The sequence below is a fragment of the Thunnus thynnus genome, chromosome 5 (genome assembly GCF_963924715.1).
Source record: "Thunnus thynnus chromosome 5, fThuThy2.1, whole genome shotgun sequence".
Lineage (NCBI taxonomy): Eukaryota > Metazoa > Chordata > Actinopteri > Scombriformes > Scombridae > Thunnus > Thunnus thynnus.
In genome coordinates, this window is record NC_089521.1 from 16464979 (window position 1) to 16485585 (window position 20607).

A 20607-nucleotide genomic window follows, 5' to 3' on the forward strand; every position below is an offset into this window, starting at 1 on the left:
CTCACATTGTCCTTTGCGTTGTAGTAGGCGATTTCATCATCCTGTAAACAAGTCATACATAAGCACCAATATCACTCTGCGGATGCTCTAGGGTGTTGCACAAAGAAGCGTAATATTTATGTCATCATAAAATGCTTAATCCGTTTCTAAACAGTTCTCCATTAGTAAATTCTCCAGTTTTATGTTAATGAAGACTCTAGTCTGTGCTACCACTTGAATGAATAGTGTATGAGTAAAGCTGAGTGTGCAAAACGCTCCTCTTTTTACATCTGTGTCTGTGTGCCTACAGCCATTTGCAAGGCTCAAGGGAAGCATTTTCCTGCTATTGAGAAAGCTGTATGGTAATTCACACCTGAGACACATACTGTATATAACTGTCTCTCTGACGAGTATTTTTCCTGACCACTGCTTTACTGTGTGTTATAATTGCCTGCCGCTGTGGTTCTTGGAAAGCAGGAGGGTATCTGTCATCTGGAATGAGAGGCATAATGCGTCATAACGCTGTGTATAATGTGCAATAAACCTATTTACTAATGGAACTGTAATCACTGCCAATGACACACAGATGCAAACAGATTAAACCTATTTATAATGAATAGAATTTATAGCCTGTAAATCCAGACTTCATTTGTGACCATTTATGCACGTTTGTCTGCGTATCTCCTAGTGCTTTCTTGAGTCCAAACTCACATAGGGTATATAACACACATATAAAACTCACACATATTTAATACAAGCATTTGTTCATGTATTCCTGTTAGTGTGTGTGCTGTATGTATGTGTCTGTATTTTCCTGTCCCTCTGTTACCTCAAACTCGTCTCTCCACTGATGCTCCATCTGGAAGTTCTCAGCAGCTGTAGCCAGTTTCTGGGGAGTGAATTATGACAGGGATTTAGATTGAAAACTGCAAGGTATGCCACCTTCACAGCGTCAGTCTAATTATAGAAAACCTGAGCAAAAGAGAGTACGTTAAAAAGCATGATGGAGAACATCGCAGAGACAGAGAAATTATTATGATCTCACTCACAGAGCTCAAACCACAGGGCTATCAAGGTCTTACAGCACTATCTGCTAAAGGCCACACCACAGAGTGTCATAATGTCAGAATGAAAAGGTTTTTACTGTGGGAGAGTAGTATGAGTATGTGTATGTGTGTGAGAGAGCATGAGATAGAGAGAGATAAATGAAGAGGAAAAAAAAGGGATGAGGGGGGGTCAGCAGTGTAAGAAATAGCAGATCACTGAATAAAGTCAAGAGCAAATGGATTACCAACTGAGAGGCTGTCAATCAAATTGGATACTACTAAATAACAGGGGGATATAAATGTAATTAACCTCGCACATCTCTCTAACATGCACACACATAGACACACTGACAATGAGAAGTTACAGGGAAAAAGAGAATAGTATGAGTGGTTATTGCACTAAAATTTTCTTTCACAAATTGAGGACATAGTAGAGGCAATAAAGACACTGTGCAGAACACAAAAAAGGTCAAACACAAACCAAACAGCACAATGTATCACACTGGGAACAAAATATCGTCCTTAACCACTCTGTGGATGCTCAGAAAGTACACTATATATCTATTGTTGAAACATCATGAGTTTGGAATTCCACTTAAAACTGTGTGAGCATTAAGACATAGCTTTCCAATTACACAATACAGTCATTCATTATGATATTTCACAGTTTGAATCCATCCTCTTTCTTTTCTTTGAGAGAAAATAACAAGAGCAACACTAACAAGAACACAATGACACAGAGAGAAAGAGGGAGAAACCTTTACTGCGTACATCTACCTCACAGTGTCACAACTAACACCTTGTACAGCTAGATGGAAAAAGTCACAACAGTGAAATCATACGACAGGCAACAGGCAGAGAGGCCAAACCAAAACAAGCATTATATTGCACAATGCTGTGTTTGTGCTCACCCAGGCAAATCCACACTGATCAAACCACAGCCTAGCCTGGCCCTCGCTTGCCCTGTTCGGACTTTACTGGATAATGACAACCCTGTCGAGGAAAGGACTGCCCTTTAATAAATCCTGACAAACTGGTTTCCTCCACAGCAGCAAGGATACAACACTAGCACCGAGCAACTCACTCCACGTAGGGATGTATTTTAAATTGATGATGGCAAATGCAGATTATGAAAATAATCTGTATTCACAGCCAAATCTTCCTCTGATATCCATCTGTTAGCCTGTGCAAGTAGGAAAGTAAAACATCAGGCATTGATCTGTGCATGAGTAATAACTGGATGAGGTGCTTATAGTAGATGTGATTCTGTGCTGATACTGAGTGTGGGATATGTAAGTGTATGTGTGTGTCTGTGACCATGTGTCTGCTGTCGGCAATGGTTCCATTCTTGATCAACAGCCCCATCCCTTTGGCCTCCAGTCTCGGGCTCTATTCCAGACCTGTCTCCACCTCCTCTGCACTGGCTGTCAGCAGCTAAATATACACCCCATTCAAGCCATAAACACATACACACACACAAACACAGAATAGTGATCATGAATTTATTACGCACCGTGTTCATCATATTCAAAAATAACACACTCCATCACTGCATAATGTACTAAATCATATGTTTTTCATTTATGAATTGTGTTCATCAAATGTTTGATGCTGCTGATGCTCTCTTCCACCAGACATTGATGATGTTTTGACTATCTCGGTGTTTCCATCTGGAGATTTACATCTGAATCCACAGCTCTTATAACAATTTCACAATTAATTGGAGCCATATAATGTTATTGGTACCTTTGCATGAGTAAGAGCTAACCCTGCAAAACCAAGTATCAGTAAATTGTTTTACAGTGTATACAGAGGCTCTAAGAATACAATATATGAGGAGAACCAAGGTGGAACTTGGTAGTCCTATAAAAACCCATTCCTCCTTAATAATAATTCAATTCAGTGACACTTCAGCAGAAAATACACCCAAAAAGCTGGTTCTTCATTCCATAAGTGTTTCATGAAAAAAAAAAAAAAAAAAAAAGATTTATTATAATAATGTGCCACCCGAGGGGGAATGGTAGCAGCAGTTCATATCCATGCTGAAAAGGCCAAGTGCTGGATGTCTTGTCATTAGGTTGATGTCAAATGTCAGCTAATGTCAATGTAACGTCACATCATGTTAAGTGAACATGACATGAGTTGAGCTATCTGAGTTCTATCATCTCAAATCTCAAAAACCATCTCTCAAAATATGTTCAGTGTTCTAAATGTATATGTTTAGAATCATGGCAAATGCATCTAGAAAACACATGCATACTATACTGAGGTACATGACCACAATATATTGATTGAAGATTTCTCCTTTGGTCCTGGAATTCCCTCTCAGCACGATGTTGTATGCTATATGATACATGAATATAAGCAACATCTGTTCAACACGCGATACATCTTGCATCATACTCTGGCAATTTGTGTGACACTAATGGAGAATATAGGTCTACAGTGCATATGTGTCAAAATACCCTTCTCTCACCTACTATATATATAAACATACGCATGCAAATCCGCACACACTCACACACACACCTCCTAAGAGAGCAGACCGACAGGGTTGTTAAAAATTCATGACAGGGCTTTGACGAGGCTTCTCTCCCCTCTGGGAGATGTGGGGGAGGGTGAGGAGGGGTGTGTGAGGAAAGATACCTAATTACCCTTCTCTTTTTCTCTCTTTTTCTCGGTATCCCTCTCTGTATCTCTCTTTATCAAACACATACACACACAGAGGTTGTCAGGCTACCCAAAGAAAGCAACACCACAATCAAATCTGCCGTAAACTACAGAGTCTTCATTTGATGAGACCGCACCCTGAGTGACAGCTAACCACTCTAAACTGGCATAACAGTTCATTACAGAGGTACTGCAAGTTGTCGTCTTCGCCAGTTGATTAGAAGCCAACGTTGCTCTGTCGAAACACACAAATTTAGCACTACAGCGGTTTAGTTAATGGGAGTGTGTAACACACTCCCTGTAGCGTGCTTGATCTAACTGCTCATTAGTCTCCCTCTCACTTATTGTAGTATAGATACCTCGGCTCCACACCATAATGAGTCCACTCTGTCACCGGATGACCACTGGAGACCTAAGGAGAGCCACTGCTCCCCTGCAGCCTTAATGGGGGAAGAGGGATGCATGAACACGAGGAGACTGGGATTTAAATCTATGGAAGTAGGGAGGCAGAGTGGTTGAAGGAATGAGGCGGTTCAGTGAGAAAAAAAGACCAAAGAGGAGAAGAAATTCATAAGAATCATAAAATCTAATACTATGAGGCAAAAATGTTCAATACTGTCCGAGGGCAGCATCGTTGGTTAGCTATATCTTAATCCCAGTTGAACATAAAAACGGCCTAATGATGACTGCAGCAACTGTTGTGCCTATCAATAATCCAGTAGCCAAATCGGGCACATAGTATTTCTCACTTCAGGCAAATTGATTAGATCATTTCGCTGCAGCAATTGAGAGCACAGAAATGACTTGAGATGCCCTGAGTGTTGGATTGCACTAGAATCCTACCTGCTAGCCCCACAGTGAGATATTTCTGCCCTGCTCTCACCAGTCTTAGTTGTCATTCTGCCAGGGCAGCCCAGCAGCCCGCCATGCATTTAGTGAGAAAGAAGAGCACAGCTTAAAGGATAGACAGGGAAGATGAGACAGGCTCTGCTAAACCTCATAGAGCCTCCCAGACTCCCCGTGTGTGTGCACGTGCGTTTGTGTGTGTGTGTGGCTAAAGGCTCCACATGCCTGAAATCAATGGGCCATTCAGAGCACAACTGCTTTCTCCTTCAGACAACAAAGCAATACTCACAAGAGTAGTAAGGGTGTAAAAGATCATTAACACCCATATCCTCTCTTAGTTCTCCCCTCCTCGTTTCTGACAACATGTCTACATTCATGAATGTTATCTATTTGTTGTAATGAGTCCCAACTCAAAGGGACGGCAAGAAAGTAAAAATAAGGGAGGCGCTGAGGGTCAGTATGAGAAGCGGAATAGAGAGGAGTCTGAAAAGAGGGAAAGACATAAATTATGAGCAGATGGATTAACGGAGAGGACAGTCCAAAGAGAGAAAAAACAATATTCAGAGTCAGCATGATCACAGTGTTCGAAGTTCTCATTAAAACTTAGCTTATGAGAATAAGCAGTGGAATGATGAAGAGATAGACGTGGGGATGGATGGGGGGAGGGGGGTGTTAGTTCAGTAAAGAATGGTGGAGACATTATCTGACAATGCATTAGTTTGTTTCCTGGGAAAAGGACAAACAACTGCACCTTCCTGTGTGCATATCTAATAAATATATTGTGGGTGTATGTAAACAGGGATAGCAGAAGAAAAAAAAAGATAAAAAGGAAAAGAGGAGTAAGGAACAAGAGGGGACTTAAGAGAGACAAGACATGGAGAATGAGGAGATGGACAGAGAGACAAATAAAAGGACAGAAGGAGACAGGAGGAAGGTTTACAGAGGAGCAATACAAAAGAGCACAGAAAGGTAAAAAGGAGAGTTGCACGGAGGGAGACAAAGGAAGGAGCATGATACGAGAGAAGCAGGGGTCAGATGAGATAAAGTAAGGTTGATTTCAAATTCCAGTCTGACAGAGAACTGTGGCAAGAAGCCAGGAGCTTGACACAGGAGAGATACAGTATGGGCTGGAGAAAGAAGAACACAGAAAGGGAGAGATGCAAGGATCGAAGGAAAGGGAGGTGAGATGACTAAGTAGAGAAAGTGAGCATGAGACAGAAAGAAAGAGCAGAGGTATCTGCAGCTGTGAGAGCCCAGGGGAGAGCTGTGCTGCTCCACATGGCTTCTCTCAGAGGCCAAACCCTCCGATGGGAACAGTAAATCTACAGCTGCTCCCTGTCTCATTCGCTCTCTTTGGCTCTTTTGCTCTCATGCGTGTATCTCAGGGATGTGTATATCTCGTACTGTCCACATCAGAGATTTTATATAGTGTGTCACCTGATCAGATTTCACTGGAAGTCTGAGTGCTGTTTTTCTAGCGAGAGTAATGATGGAAGTGTAGTAGCAACAGTGTCAAGAGGCAACAACGTTCATGTGACGCTACTGTATCTCAAAATGCTGTGCGATAGAGGCTACTAATTATCTTGTCAGATTAAGATTATTGTAATTATAACAGTATCACAATCAACTTGATAATGATACACATATTGATTCTGAAAAGTGCTGCTTGTCACACATTTCATTAATGCCAGTTGTTATTAGATATGAAGATGACATCTCTTCACAGTCAAGGGTCTTAACTGTCTCCAAACCAAATATTCAGATGTTAAAGCGAGCATGTTGTGATCCACCAATCCAGTTTGGATTTCTTCTCGATGAACGTATTAGACGCCTGTCCCTAGCCTACCATAAGTCTAGTTAGAATTCCCCATCTGCACCGTTCCCTCCCACTCCCTGTCTCTCTCTCTTTCTGTCTGTCACACACAAAAAACACGAATGCAAGCACACACACACACACAGAGACACAGACACCTCTTGTCTGCTTAATATGATCAGAGCGGAGATGGGAGGTTGAGTAACATCTGCTCTGGAGACTGGAATATCTCTGATCGTATCATAGCCTCTGCTCATTACTGCGTTACACTGGCACACACACAGACACACACACATGAAAACATCATAATGTCACATCTTGTGCTCATTATTGTAACATCGTGACAGCAGGAGACAGATTAATAAAAATATGGCTCAACACCTGGGGCACAAAGACTCCATTAAACACATGCACAAAGAACACACAGGACACTTAACACACGCCTCTAAATAAAGGCAACTGGATAACGGAACTGTTATGAGACATGACATAGGGAATCTTGAAGATGATGACATTATAAATATAACTAGAGGATATTGTAGTCGTGGGTACAATTTGAAAGAGAAGATTGCTGAATCTTGTGTTCTGAAAGGCAATTAGTGTCTGACAAGCACATGCATATATGAATCACGAAGAAGGGAGCCTACAGTGCATCAAAATTTAAGCTAATTCATGTAATTCTTCAAAAAATGCTTCTTCTATAGAGATGGAATAATTACTCTACGCCATATTGGGTTGTTTACATGGAACTGCAACACATGTAAATGTTGAAAATTGCTGCGAGAAGGCTAAGAAAGAATAGAATACTAATAATGCCATGCAATCTGATGGAAGACAACAAATGTGATTCTGGTTGTGTCATATGATGTGCATGTAGGGCACAGTGTTGGTACTAAAACAAGTTTCTTTGTGAAGGGCTTATTGGTGACTGTGACAACATATGCATCCAAGAAACATGTTTGCCAAGCAAGATCCTGTGAGCCTAAAGTCATTACACAAAATGTTTAATGGAGCTGGAGAATCAGCTGTTCTTACTGACAATATTTATAAATATTAAGTATGATCAAATTGCATTGACATTGGGTATATCTGTGACAGAAGGGTGTATAATAGATTAACTTTTATTGACTCATTTGTTAAGGATAATGACAAAATATGTGTTAATCTAATGGTGGATTTCAGAAAACTGCTAAATTTTGCAGTGAGAGTAAAATGACCTGAGTCACATCAGTAAACAACATGAGTAAAATGTTGTATGCAAACAGTTTAACATGTTGTATATCAGTAAAGCCTGTGACATAATATCATGCCTGATCATGTATATCTGATGCACATGCTATACTTGTTAATACTGAGATCTATTACAGAAAGGGCACCATAAACCTGTTGCAATGACTGTGAATGTTGAAACCTTACCTGCATTATCTACTGAAGGTGATAATGTCAACACTTTACACAAGTATGCCAGACATACTGATCGTCTTTTAAATAGCATGGAAATTCCTAGAGATGTTACCTTGAGTAAAGTGAAAAAAGGACAACATAGAGGGAAACTATGCTGTGCCTATGACAGACTGTATAATGTTCATAAACATGTGGCTGAACTCAACATTGCAGTGAAAGCGTTTTTGTTGTGGGTTGATGCTGAAGTAAGGCACTTGGGCATAAAAATCTACCATTGCTAAAAATACATATGCACCACACTGCATTTTAAATAAATGAGAGTACTGTGAGGGCAGATACACTTGTCAGGATTTCAAAGTCACAGTTATAATGAGTTTTTGGAAAGAGGTCAAAACTGTGACTAACAGTCGTATCCCTTAATCATCTAGCATACTTTATAAAAATTGTTTAGCCATGGTGACTCTTACTAATTGTTAGTAGTATAACTGTTAGTAAGTAATTGTTAGTATAGTTTATTGTTGATGATGTTGAGGGCATGATGATGAGTACAGCAGCTGAAGCTATAAGCAAGCTATATGATAATGTATGTGTGGGATTTTTATGTATTGGTTTCAATATTCATGAATGCTTGATTGTATTAAACACTCTCCCCATAGGCTTAAAGGGTGCTTGTAAAAACTATAGTTTCCTCTTATAGAAAGTACAGTAGACACAGACGTTTTCTTTAGCCAAATTCATGTGACTAAGTATGTTTGGAATATTTTTTACATTTACCTTTCTAGTTTCTGGGGAAAGAGTGTCTGGTACTACATACACAAATACACACAAAAACAAGTTCCTGCTGTCATTGTATTTAATCTAATAGGAAACATCACCAAAGCATCTATTTGTGGAAGTCTGGCATTATTAAGTAATAGTACTCACATAACCATTTTTTCCATTGCAACAATGATTACATCCAGAAAAAGAACAAACGACAGCATCATGAAAGTCTATCATTCAAATAATTTTCAAAAATGAGCTTAAATTGCATGGCAGTAATCATTATGTCAGTTGTGGAAAAGGAGGAAATGTGATTTTGAAAACACACTTTAACCTGCACACATATAGATACAGACAGAAACCAAGTTACATATACACAGGCACATTGGGCCACCTGTGTCCTGTAGAGTTTTAGTAGTGCTGGTTGAGGTATTACTCTAAGTAATGTTGTAGACTGGCTCATTAGTCACCGCACAGAGCCCTTCACCTCAGGAGAATGAATTGCACAGAGGCACACATACTGTATACACACACTCACCTCATGCAGATTGTTCAAACAAAAGACAACAGCTGCAGCTGACATGTGGCCTCTGGTTGTAAGTAAGAAAGAAAGGTGGACTGTGGATAATAACTTAATGTGTAAGCGTGCGTGTGCGTGTCTGTCCTCTGTATTTTATCAGTTCCACTTTTGCCTTAACAGTTCTGCAGCATCAATAATTAAGTTTTTAATTACAGTGTACACAGACAGCAAGACAAAGAGAGAACAGCCCAGTGATGGAGGAGGGAGACAAGCATTGAAATGATTGGATCTAGCCTGAGGCACTTCACACACTTTCACTATGTGGTCAACTACTAAACTAATAAACAAGCATATGTTCATGTATGTGTTTACGTGTGTGTATGGGTGTACACAGCAATGTATAGATCCCTATGCAGTTAGACATAATGCTGCTACAAGTGGCTACTTCCTGTGTTTACCTTTGTTGTCAGACACTTATAATAACAGTCTAAGCCCGTCAGTGGCAAAACAAGCACTTTTAGTGGACGTATCTACTTTGACGGACACAATTGCCCCCAAGGATTACATTGCAGCCTGTTTCGCGGCTGCTGGCTGGAGCGATCTTGTTCAATACTGGACCAATTCCAATGGCAAAAAAAAACCAAACTCTAGAATCTATGCCCTACTGTCTGACACCCTGCATCTCTGTTCTCCATATGCCTGCTCACCAAAACTTCGCTCTGCGATCCATAAGAGTGGTGAACATTATGGATGTGATTTGGATTGTGATATTAAAGATAAGATAATATTGTTAAATGGAACATGATGGTGTGATATTGTCACACCAAGTACAGATACACAGACGTGCGCTGTGACGTAACTCCTTCCCCCACCCCCTCCTACTCCTGCTGCCCCCTGGCGATCGGATCACCTATCAGCGACCTCGAGTAACCACAATTGGACGATATGAAAATAGAAACGACTGCCCAACCCCAGTGTCCTGTTGATATCAAGTCAGAGTATACATTGTAAAACCTTTGACAAAGTGATCTCGCCCAACAGTGTGCAGCCAAGTACTCATTAATAATGCATGTTACACTCTGCCACACACTTATTTATGGAAGCATGAGTAGACACACACTTGTTTCGCACACCTGTGGCTAGGTAAACTGTGGCCTTTCAAAGGTCATCCATCATGCAGAGTTAGAGATCAGAGACGGAGAGACGGAGAGGAAGGGAGAGAGAAGACAGAAAGGCAAAGGGAGGATGAAAGTTTGAAAGCAGTTGACAACTAACCGAAAGTGGCTCAAGTGCCTTGGGCAATCTCCAATTATACTGACGTTGAGAGTCATTTCCAACCTTATATCAAAGGCATTGAACAAGAAAGGAACTCCCAACTGCAATAGAGATCCCCTTCTTTTTTTATGTCTGATAAACTTTACAGCCAAGTTTAACTTAGAAGACTTGTCAGCAAAATTCACCTCAAAGCACAACCTCTATTGGGACAGTGTACTGTGTAAAGTTCTGATTTGGTGTTTGTTGTCATTCTACTTTGTTGTTTACCTGAAATAACACTCAAAATAGGAAACCAAGAGCAAACAAATCATTATTTTTTTTCTCACAGCTGCTCTCACTGTACCATCCCGTACAGCCATCTTTATCTGCTTAGTCTATCTGTCCATCAATTCATGCATCCATCATATTCATTCATTTGCTCTTCTTTCCCATCATCCATTCATCCATTTATCTCCCCAATCACACATCTTAGAACAGACAATCCAATATCAGTGTGCCTTGAGGTTACTCGTAGGGGAGGATGAGACACAAAGAAGCAATAAAGAGTGAGAAGTGATCGATGTCCGGAGGCTGGATGGATTGTGAGCATCAGGCTATCATGACCCCCCCACAATTCATATACCACCTACCCTTAGCGCGCACACACACACACATGAATGCACCTCAACCTTTTAACCACCTCTCTCCTCTATCACTTGGATAATGCACTGGAGCCAATTTTCTCCTTGCTGCTTACGCATCTTAATGCACTAGTACTTGGAAAAATGATAAGAACACTAGCATGTTTACTTAACAGCAACAAGGCAGACACTTGGCAGGAGATATGTTTATGAACGCTCATAAATACTCCCTCTCCATTACTAATAAGACAACAATGGTGATGCCTTATAAAGGCAGGGTAAAGGGTGTTATGAACTCCCTCTGAATGTATAAAAACAGTTCAAACTCCCAATATAGATGAGCATCTCTGACCCAGTTCTGAGTAAAAAAACAGGGGGGTATACAGAGGGGTAGAAAGAGAGAAACTCCCCAGGGTCAAAGCTCTAATTATCACATTGAATCCTGCAGAAAAAACTCAGTCCCTGCTTTCTGCTCTTTTGCACACAATTATATATGTAAATATGTAGATCTATCCTATACTTATCACCATACCACTAAAGTATTAGTGTGCTGTTACAGAATGGCCACAATTTGGCAAATAATACACAACATTCAGGTAATGGCTTATGTCAACAAGGTAGCAGTGCAGCCTGTAAACCCCTCAGAATTGTGCAGATTCTGGGCAGATGTCAGCAAATCCCTAATATTTGTTTACCACACAGGAAGCCTTTTGGAGGAGGACCAGAGATTTTGTTGCCAGAGGATTATTAAAATGTTTTGAATCTGACATGCTCCATTTAAAGGATGATTGCACCTGGAAAAGTATAAAATCCGCAACAATCACACTTGGTAAACTAGTGTGAAACCAGACAAATGATTAAATAAATAAATAAATGGCCAGATGGTAGTGCAACTGTAACAAGATGCTACTGTTTACATAAATGTATTATAATTATAATTATACATTATATAATTACTATTTTCTATCAACTTTTATAGTTCAATTTGGCATATAGGGGGATTTATAAAAAATAATGTTGCTCGTTCTTATTAAGCACTTTAAAGTTCATAACATATCTAAATAATATTCCACTCAAGATCATACATCTGAATGTAGCAATGATTATTCCAGATTGGGTGGTACATTTGCATCTTAAATACATATTTAGAAAAGACAAAATTAAAAGATTTTTAAAAAGGATTAAATCTCAATGCTTTTCCTAGATTTCAGTATCAGAACATGCCTCTCATTTGATCTTCTCAATAACACAAAACTATCAGCGTTCAGCTCATTCTGCCCAGGAGCCTCATGGTTGGAATGCTCATCAATACCATCAAACATGCAAAATCCAGTTATTGTAGTCTGTCGACCAAAATTCATGTATAAACTAAATGCACTAAGCTTGTTCTTTTTCAATAAAAAAGTTACCATGGCAACTTATTTCATCAATATGTGTGTTTATATTAATGTATAATGTTAATACATCTACTAAATTTGTCGGATTAAATGTCACAAATGTCAACATTTCACAAATACCTACAGTATTACTATAATTAAACTAAACACATGGTTCACCATATACACTTGGGTTATTTTATATACAAACTCGAATCTACAATGTCTGAGTAAGAAGCAGATGGAAAATGTTTCTCTGTCGTAGCCCTTGTTAGTAAAAGATTTAGTCCTGTACAGCTTTAAAACCTACATAAAATTACATACTGACAGTTGGTTCCTCTGAGTGTGGCGAGTCTTACCTCCAAGGCAGCAGACCTCTTCCGCAGCAGCTGTTCAATGTTCCTGGCTGCTCTGGCCACCAGCTCCTCTGCGTCATTTTGCTCCACAGTGTACCGGTGTTGGTTTCTCAGAAAAATCTAGACAGAGAGAGTAATGATTGCATACAATCACACATGTAATTGATGATATAATGCTGATGTGTCAGACATTTATTTCTTTTAGTTTTACTCAAAAGCAGAATTCTGCTTGACAATAATTAATAGAAACCGAAAACAAGAGATAGTACAACTTTCTTGATGTCATGATATGTAGGGGATCCACAGCTGCGTTAAATTTGGATTGTTCTCTATTTTTGTGCATGTGTGTGTAGTGTTTAGGGGTGTATACCTGATTGAGACTCTTCCCAGCTGTCGCTGTGTCTGCCAGGGTGACGAGCTCTTTCTGCATCTGATCAACCCATTCTTTAATCCTACGGGACAAAGCAGTACACACAACCAATCTTGTAACTCAGATGTAACCAGTTTAGAAGAGACATCACAGGCATTTCACAGTGCAATTAAACTGTCAATCAAGTTATCTTACATCTATCATCTAACAAGGCCATCCAGTCAAAACAAACAAGGCCAGAGAGAATCACTCTGATAGGTCAAGCAAAATGTCAGCCAATCAAACCGGAATCACCGGGAACAAATACAATGTCATCTAATCAAACACGTGTCACTGGGTGTCAACCAATACGATTACTTTCTGAGAGTTCAAACATGAAGTCAGTCAACCAATCAGATAAGTGTCAGCTGGTGTTGTGGCTGGTGACGGTGATGTGAGTGGCCAAGCGAGAGGTGGGAGGTGGCCAGGACCAAAGTGCTTCTCTGTATATGAAAGAGCTCCAGGGAATTCAGGTCCAGCCTACTGGTGCCACACAATGGATATAAGCCTTTTTCTCATCCTCCTCCAATCATATTGTCTTATCTCAATCATACTGACATAAACTATAACTCCATGTCTCCTGAACACAGTGGCATGCATAAAGATAGGCTAGATGAGAACGGCAAAGACCTAAGGCATTATGCATTGAGTGACACGGTGACTTGTTCGAATAATCAGACTCATCTAGAGGTGCACCTGGTATGAGAGGCTTCCCGGAGCAAAATACTTGTGTGCGTGTGGATGCATTAAATCACCATATATGCTGCCACGCATGCACACATACAGACACACAAACACACACACACCCTGAGACAGTGCCATTAATATTGTATGAGATTGATAACAGGTTGGCATGGGATACAGATTCTCTCATTGTCATGCATTCACAGTAACACAGACCTAGCTGTGATACTCCCTAATTGCAAATATATACTCGCATATAAACACTGGAATAAACGACAGAAAAACAGTTATGCACACTCAAAAAAATATCCCCAAAAAACTGTCATTGCAGGAGTGTAATGAGTGTCATGCAAGTTACAGTATGTGTGCAAAACATCTACCCTCAATACAGCAGAGGGAGGAGGTAAGATGCAAACAAGGAGAGAAAGGTACAGAAGATCAAGAAGCAAGAAAAGAAATAGGAAAGATGCAGCGAGAACACAAAATCCACAGTGTATGGAGAAAATTCAGAGCAAGTATGCTAGGGGAGAAAGATGAGAAACTTTGCAACAGAGGGAATACCAGAAGGGATAGCACAGTTAAATTGTTTAGGAAAAGAGAGGGTAGGTGGAGATATTAGAGCAGGGTCAGACATAATTCAGCTGCTATCCCTTAATTCCCAAAGCCAGATGGTTTAGGGGTTGTGGACAGCACTGCAGACTGAGCCTTATGGCTACGTGAAGGAAAACTAACATAGATGTCCAGCGACTGCACTGTATGCTGCAGTGATTTAGAGCCACCAAATGGTATTTTTTTGGGTACTCATCTTTCAGCTGCCAATAGATAAAAAGGAACCAGTGGTGTTGGATGACCATGATCTGGCAAACAGGTAATTGGCAACCACAAGAGCAGCCTGAGATTTGTTTTTCATTTGGTTGGACAGATTTCTGAGGCTGTTGCTAATAAACTTTGAGAGTTTTAAAAAATCTGATAACATGTCGGCCAATATTCATTTCTTTACATAAATACATTAAATAAATCACATTTTTGATATGAATCCCTAAGATCCTGAGGGGGGAGGGATCGTTTCCCTAAGATCGTTTATCCTAAAAGCATTAGGATAAACAATCTGGGAACCATGACTGTCAGTACAAAAAGTCTTTTCAGTCTGGTGATGGTTGTACATAATTTCTGAGGACTGACTAATTGAACTTATCGTTGCAGCTCTACTGTACATTTATCTTTGCGATACTTATCATGTACTGTACATTAATCTTATCTTTAGCCTGTTAACATATTTAACACAGTTATCTCTATACAATGAGCATTTGAGAGCAACACAATCAGTCAAATCCCCTCAATGTTAACATACTATGTTAAGTATGATATAGTACAGGGACAAATTTTAAATTATTTTAAATATATTATAATAACATGTTATACTGGCTGGTAATGTAAATGTTAACAGTAATGTGTTGAGAGACCACCACACAATATAAATCAGTTACCGCAGTTCTTCCTTCATATTGTTACTGAAACAAGATGCAGTAAACAACCAACATAAAACAGGTTGAGGGAAAGGACACAACTGGACTGATGCCACACCATCTTCCATGAGTCTTCCATTTTCTTTTCTGCTTACTGGTATACTACAGTCATCTCTTACACCTTTCTTTTCTTTTCCTCTTCTCTCCTCTCTTTCACTCATTTCTCTCCTTTTACATTCTCTTCTCTTGATCCCGTCCTTTGTCCCACACTTCCTCATCCCCAAATCTACTAACAGTAAACTGGTTGTAAGGTATTTTAGTGGACCTTGGACCCCTGAGCTATTAAAGCCTGAAGCATTGACAAGTCAATTCTGAGTTAGAGTTTATGTGTATGTGTGTATGTGTGCGTGTATGTGTTTGTGCTTCCAGGGATTTGACATTCAGAGTGCCATCTCTCCGGAGTTTCGATTCTGTGAAATCTACAGCTACCAGTGTAAATCTCTATAACAAAAACTCTCAGGTGCTGACAAATAGATGAGACACCGCTGTGGTGCAGTATGTGTTCGTCTGCACGTCGAGTATGGATGACATGTACTTTTTTCTGTGCACTTGTTTTTTCTGAATCTATTTAGGGAATTTTGTCAAATGCTTAATTACTATGTCTAAGCAGCAGGATGGCTCAGCTTACGAACCTTAAACGATCCTGAATTCCTTGTGTGTACGTGTGTTTGCTGTCTGTGTGTGTCTGTGTGTGTAAATGCAGAACACTACAATATGCAGACAAAGAAGTCTTGTCTGTAAAGTGCTCACTTGGCTCATTACATACAGTAAAGGGCCATAAAATAGAGAGCTATGCCACTACTCCCCAAAGCCGTAAGCCTGTTGCTTTATATGAATATTCGTAGTCAAATCCTCTTGTTAAATAAGCATTAGACGATCAGATCTAGGCATGGAAAATGTCTGCACATTAATTCCTAGTCCTTAAATAATCCATTTTCAACCATCCCTTGAGGTCCCAACCTAGTTTAGTGGCAAGGCTTCATAAATACCATGAGGTAAGGCCTGCTCACCTTCTGCAATCCTTCTAGATGTTTCCATACAAACACAAGTTAGGTGAAGTATACTGCTGCTAATAACACATCATTTGTTATCATTATTTATCTATGGCTAAAATAACATGGCTTTTCAGAGATGCCTAAACAGTAATAAAGTAATTGTTGTTAAGCTGAGGTGGCAATTTTTTTTCTGCTCTGGTTGCTGGGCTTTGATTACTGCAGCCTCTGGTACAACACTGGATAATTAAACACACACACACATACACACACACATGCATACAAAAGGCAACTGGGTCAGACACTGCCCTACATTGTTTTTCAGACACAGGAAGAGCAAATGGGAGCAAACCAGAAAGATAGGCGTGGAGAGACAATACAAGAAAGAGAGAGACAGATGTTATGATGCCATCACTTTGGAACTAGAGAGAGTAATGAGCTGGCGCATAGTTTATCTAATTACTCATTACAGAGGTAAAGACAGAAGCAGTCCAATCCAGAATGAGGCATGAAAACACCAACAGTAATGCACCACAACAACCAGCAGTGCTCTGCTCATGTTCTGTAGCCTTTACACTAACACCCAAGTGGCCAATTCAGTCCTTCTTCAGCCTGGCCCAGATACTAAAAAGTGCTTTGATATGAACTGGAGGGCTTTTGGATCAAGCTCTGACTAACCCAGCATCCTCTGTCTGTCTTAAAACAATAATCAGCATAAATTTGTAATTCAGGTAGGCTTGCTGATGATCTGTAGTGAAAATATAATTGATTAATGAATGATTAATGATGCAACTGCAGTGCAGAATTATCTGAAATATCTCTGGCACAGCTAACATGATTATAAGTTCAAAAGAAAAATCCACATGATAAGGTGTTTTACTTTCAAGGAAGGGTTTTGTCCCATTCTTGTTTTTTATTCACTTTGAAATGTTGCTCTAGACATCTAAGGTAGTGGAAAGTGTTTCATCTTCAGAATGGTTACCACAACAACAGAGCTATATGATGATAAAGAGAAACAAAAGCAGCTTATTTCAGTTTTCAAAATTACCATTAATTGGTATTTTTCTCACCATCCATTTGATCAGTGTAAGAATGCACTTGATGGATGGAGCGTTTCATCCAGTTCATTTTAATCTCTTTTGGCTTATTTTCTAGTCTGTGTTCAAACATTGCTTCTCATCATCATGAACACTCCAAATGAGTCAAAACACATTTTCCACACACACACACACACACACACACACACACACACATTACAGCCATGATTAGTATATTCCGTTCTTATCGTTGAGGACTATCTAGCTTAAAAGATAACTTAAAGGATAAATTTGGACGCAATCATGTAATGTATTGCTTATATTTATATTTACTGCTTGTTACTCACTATTGATATTCTCAACAATAAGTTCGGGAATATTTTTTCAACAAGATGCTTTTTTTTTCTGGACTCCAACAGTGATGAGAAAAAAGATGTTTGAGAGGACCATCTGGTAGATGATCCAGGCTGTAGATTTTCCTCTGCTGTGAATTCAAAAGAAGAGGCCTCCATAACATCCCCCACTCCTAATAGAAATTGAATTCAGCAACCTTTCAAAAAAGAAAAGAGGCCATGGAAATATAAAGATGGCGATATTGAATGGTCACCATCACTATAGCAAACTCAAAGCAGACTGTCAGCTTCCAGTATAACATGTTATCAGAATGGATGCAGGGCCTACAAGGTTTTCTAGCCCTTGAATCCAAAATAGACATTTAAGGCCTTGATGCTACAACCTATAGATTCCCTTAATTGTACACTGTATATACCTTGTGAATCAATTTTACTTGGAAAATGATGAATGCATTTTGCACTCACTCTTTCACAAATTAACACTGAGCATCCAACAGATTCAGTACAAGGGGCTGTTAGCTGTTGAGTAGCTTAAGTTGCACAAATGCAGGTATTTTTGCTGTCACTAATTGTGTGACATATTCAAAAGGGCAGCCTAAAAAAATATGTTTTCTGCTGTGGCAATCCAACCTGCAGTGGTCACTCTTTGGGTTGACTTGGTGACTTGTAACTTCAGGGTTCAAATATCAGCAAGAAAACTGAATTCTGTTAGTGCTTGAAATTATACTGCATTATACTGAGAGGCATTTCTAATATGTAGTCTACCCTCAGTATATGAATGGGGTGGACAAAATATTAGAAATGTCTCACAGATGCCAATATTCTGGTCTTGATGACCAAATTCTTAATTTAAGTAAAAATAAATAAATTAATAAATAAAAGTGAAAATAGTGTTACAGGTTATCTAGTGTTAAGCTAAATAGTGTTAAAATGTGATAGCATGCAGACTTAACTGGTATCAGAACAAACAAATTAGTATTTTCACCATTTTACTCTTAGGTCTTGCTTGTAAAAAAAAAAAAAAAAAAAAAAAAAAAAAAAAAACATCTCAAGAGACTTACTGGTTAAATAAATGAATATAATAAAAGATTTCTTTGTGGTTATCTGCATTACATCCACTGATCCAATAAACGGGCATGTTATTATTCTCAGGAATAAAAAGAATATAAAAACTGATGTCACTCCCAAATTGATTGACAGGTCTTTTAATTCTCAGATTAATTGTAGACAACAATTTAAATCTTTTTCTGGTGCTGTTAAAGTTATTTTTCACCTATGACTCCAAGTCTGACATTACATGTGAATAGGCTATACTTCGAATTTATATGGCCAAAAAAAAAAAAAATACTGATTGGGCCTCAATTCTGTCCCAGATTCAGAAAACTTTATATGGACTGACCTTCAAAATGTAGAGGAACTCATTATTCTGCATAACGATAGAGTTATTATTATTTTTATTTCAGATTATGTCCCAAGAAGGGAGAGGATACTATTAAATCAGATTAGCTCTTTTCAAACTCTCAAGGGGCAACTTTTGTCATTTTACATACAGGAACAGGGCCAGACGAAAACCACTGTAACTCCTCAACAACTTGTCACGGCGCTCCGTGGCTACAGTCATCCAGGCGACAAACTGCTGATTATGGTAACCTACATTAATCACCGCCTGGAGGCGAGCAGCCAGAGGAACGCTGAAATATTGTCTACCGCCAAACGTGTTTTCCTCAAGATGACCACCGGTGCATGAATGAAACGACCAGCCCACCCCACTCTCACACCCCCCAAGCGTGCACGTATTTTAGGCTATGGACTACACACACACACACACACACACACACAAACACACACACACATTAAATGGGTAACTGCACTTTATAATAACTATCTCTAAACGACGAGCACTTGAAACAAACAGGTAACAGTAAGTGCTCGAAATAGGATTATAGGAGCCATACTTACATGAGCTGTGTCGGAAACTGCGATGCCAGAGACCCGTCCTGCCATAACAGGACTAGAAACACCCAGGCTCGTACCCTGCAGGTATCCATTGTAAATGGGGGGAAATTCCCCGACGCGCGTCAACACCAAATGTGCTCCTCTCCCCTTTGCCGCCGCCGGTGAATGGGAGCGGTTTGCGGAACCAGCGTGAGTGGCAGTCTGTCCCTCCCTTACAGATTAACGAACCCTGACACCTCTAATCTGATCACTCGGCCATCCAGCGCTCTAACAGGTACTGGAGCTGGATATTTCAGTCTCTCTCTCTCTCTCTCTCTCTCTCTCTCTCTCTCTCTCTCTCTGTCTCTCTCTCTCTCTCTCTCTCCCCCCCTATCTCTGTCTCTCTCTCTGTCTCTCTCTCTGTCTCTCTCTCTCTGCCCCCCCCCCCCCCCCCTTTTCAATCTAATGGGAAAAAAAATAACATATGCTCCTCAAATATTGTCAGTGGGACTTCTGTGTGATGCTCATTAGTGACTTTATATTATATATCATCTAATAGTGTTGGTGGAACAAAATATACCAAATGTTAAAAATGTCTGTCATATATTTAAAAAGAAATTTTGATATTTGTTTTTGGTTCAAAAGTCATCACTGTTTCTTTTAGGTGTACAGCATTGCATTTTGGGAGAAACAACTCATTTCCCTATAAAGAAACACCTGCTAAAAGGAGGGTCTGACAACAGGTACCACACATACACACACACAAAAGTGCACGCACACTGAATACAGATGCAGGTCTGGCTCTTTAAAATGCCCTACAACCTTTCAATGCCTACAACCTGCAGGGATGGAAGAATTTACTGGCTTTGATAGCACCATCTTTGCCAGTGACTATCAGTCATCCTTCATGGTTGCATGAGTGGCAGCAAGCAGAGAAACTGTCCCACATGGGAATCAGTGCTAGAGTGACAGATCTATCGATTTCACACATACAGTGTAAAATC

General features: G+C 39.7%; 1 protein-coding gene across 4 annotated transcripts in view; it reads right to left on the reverse strand.

Annotated features, from left to right (window-relative positions):
* LOC137182950 (voltage-dependent calcium channel subunit alpha-2/delta-1) overlaps positions 1-19912 on the reverse strand; it is a 58683-nt gene extending 38771 nt beyond the window's left edge. For 2 of the 4 annotated variants that reach the window (XM_067589584.1, XM_067589585.1), the window contains exons 1-5: positions 19628-19911; positions 13038-13119; positions 12671-12787; positions 809-868; positions 6-41 (exon numbers count right to left, since the gene is read on the reverse strand). In XM_067589584.1, the coding sequence (XP_067445685.1) occupies positions 6-41; positions 809-868; positions 12671-12787; positions 13038-13119; positions 19628-19716 (384 nt within the window). In that variant the 5' untranslated portion in view covers positions 19717-19911. Of the gene's footprint in view, positions 1-5; positions 42-808; positions 869-12670; positions 12788-13037; positions 13120-19627 lie in introns of all 4 variants that reach the window. The other 2 variants (XR_010928396.1, XM_067589583.1) reach the window with 2 other exon arrangements.
* Between the last annotated feature and the right edge of the window lie 695 nt (positions 19913-20607).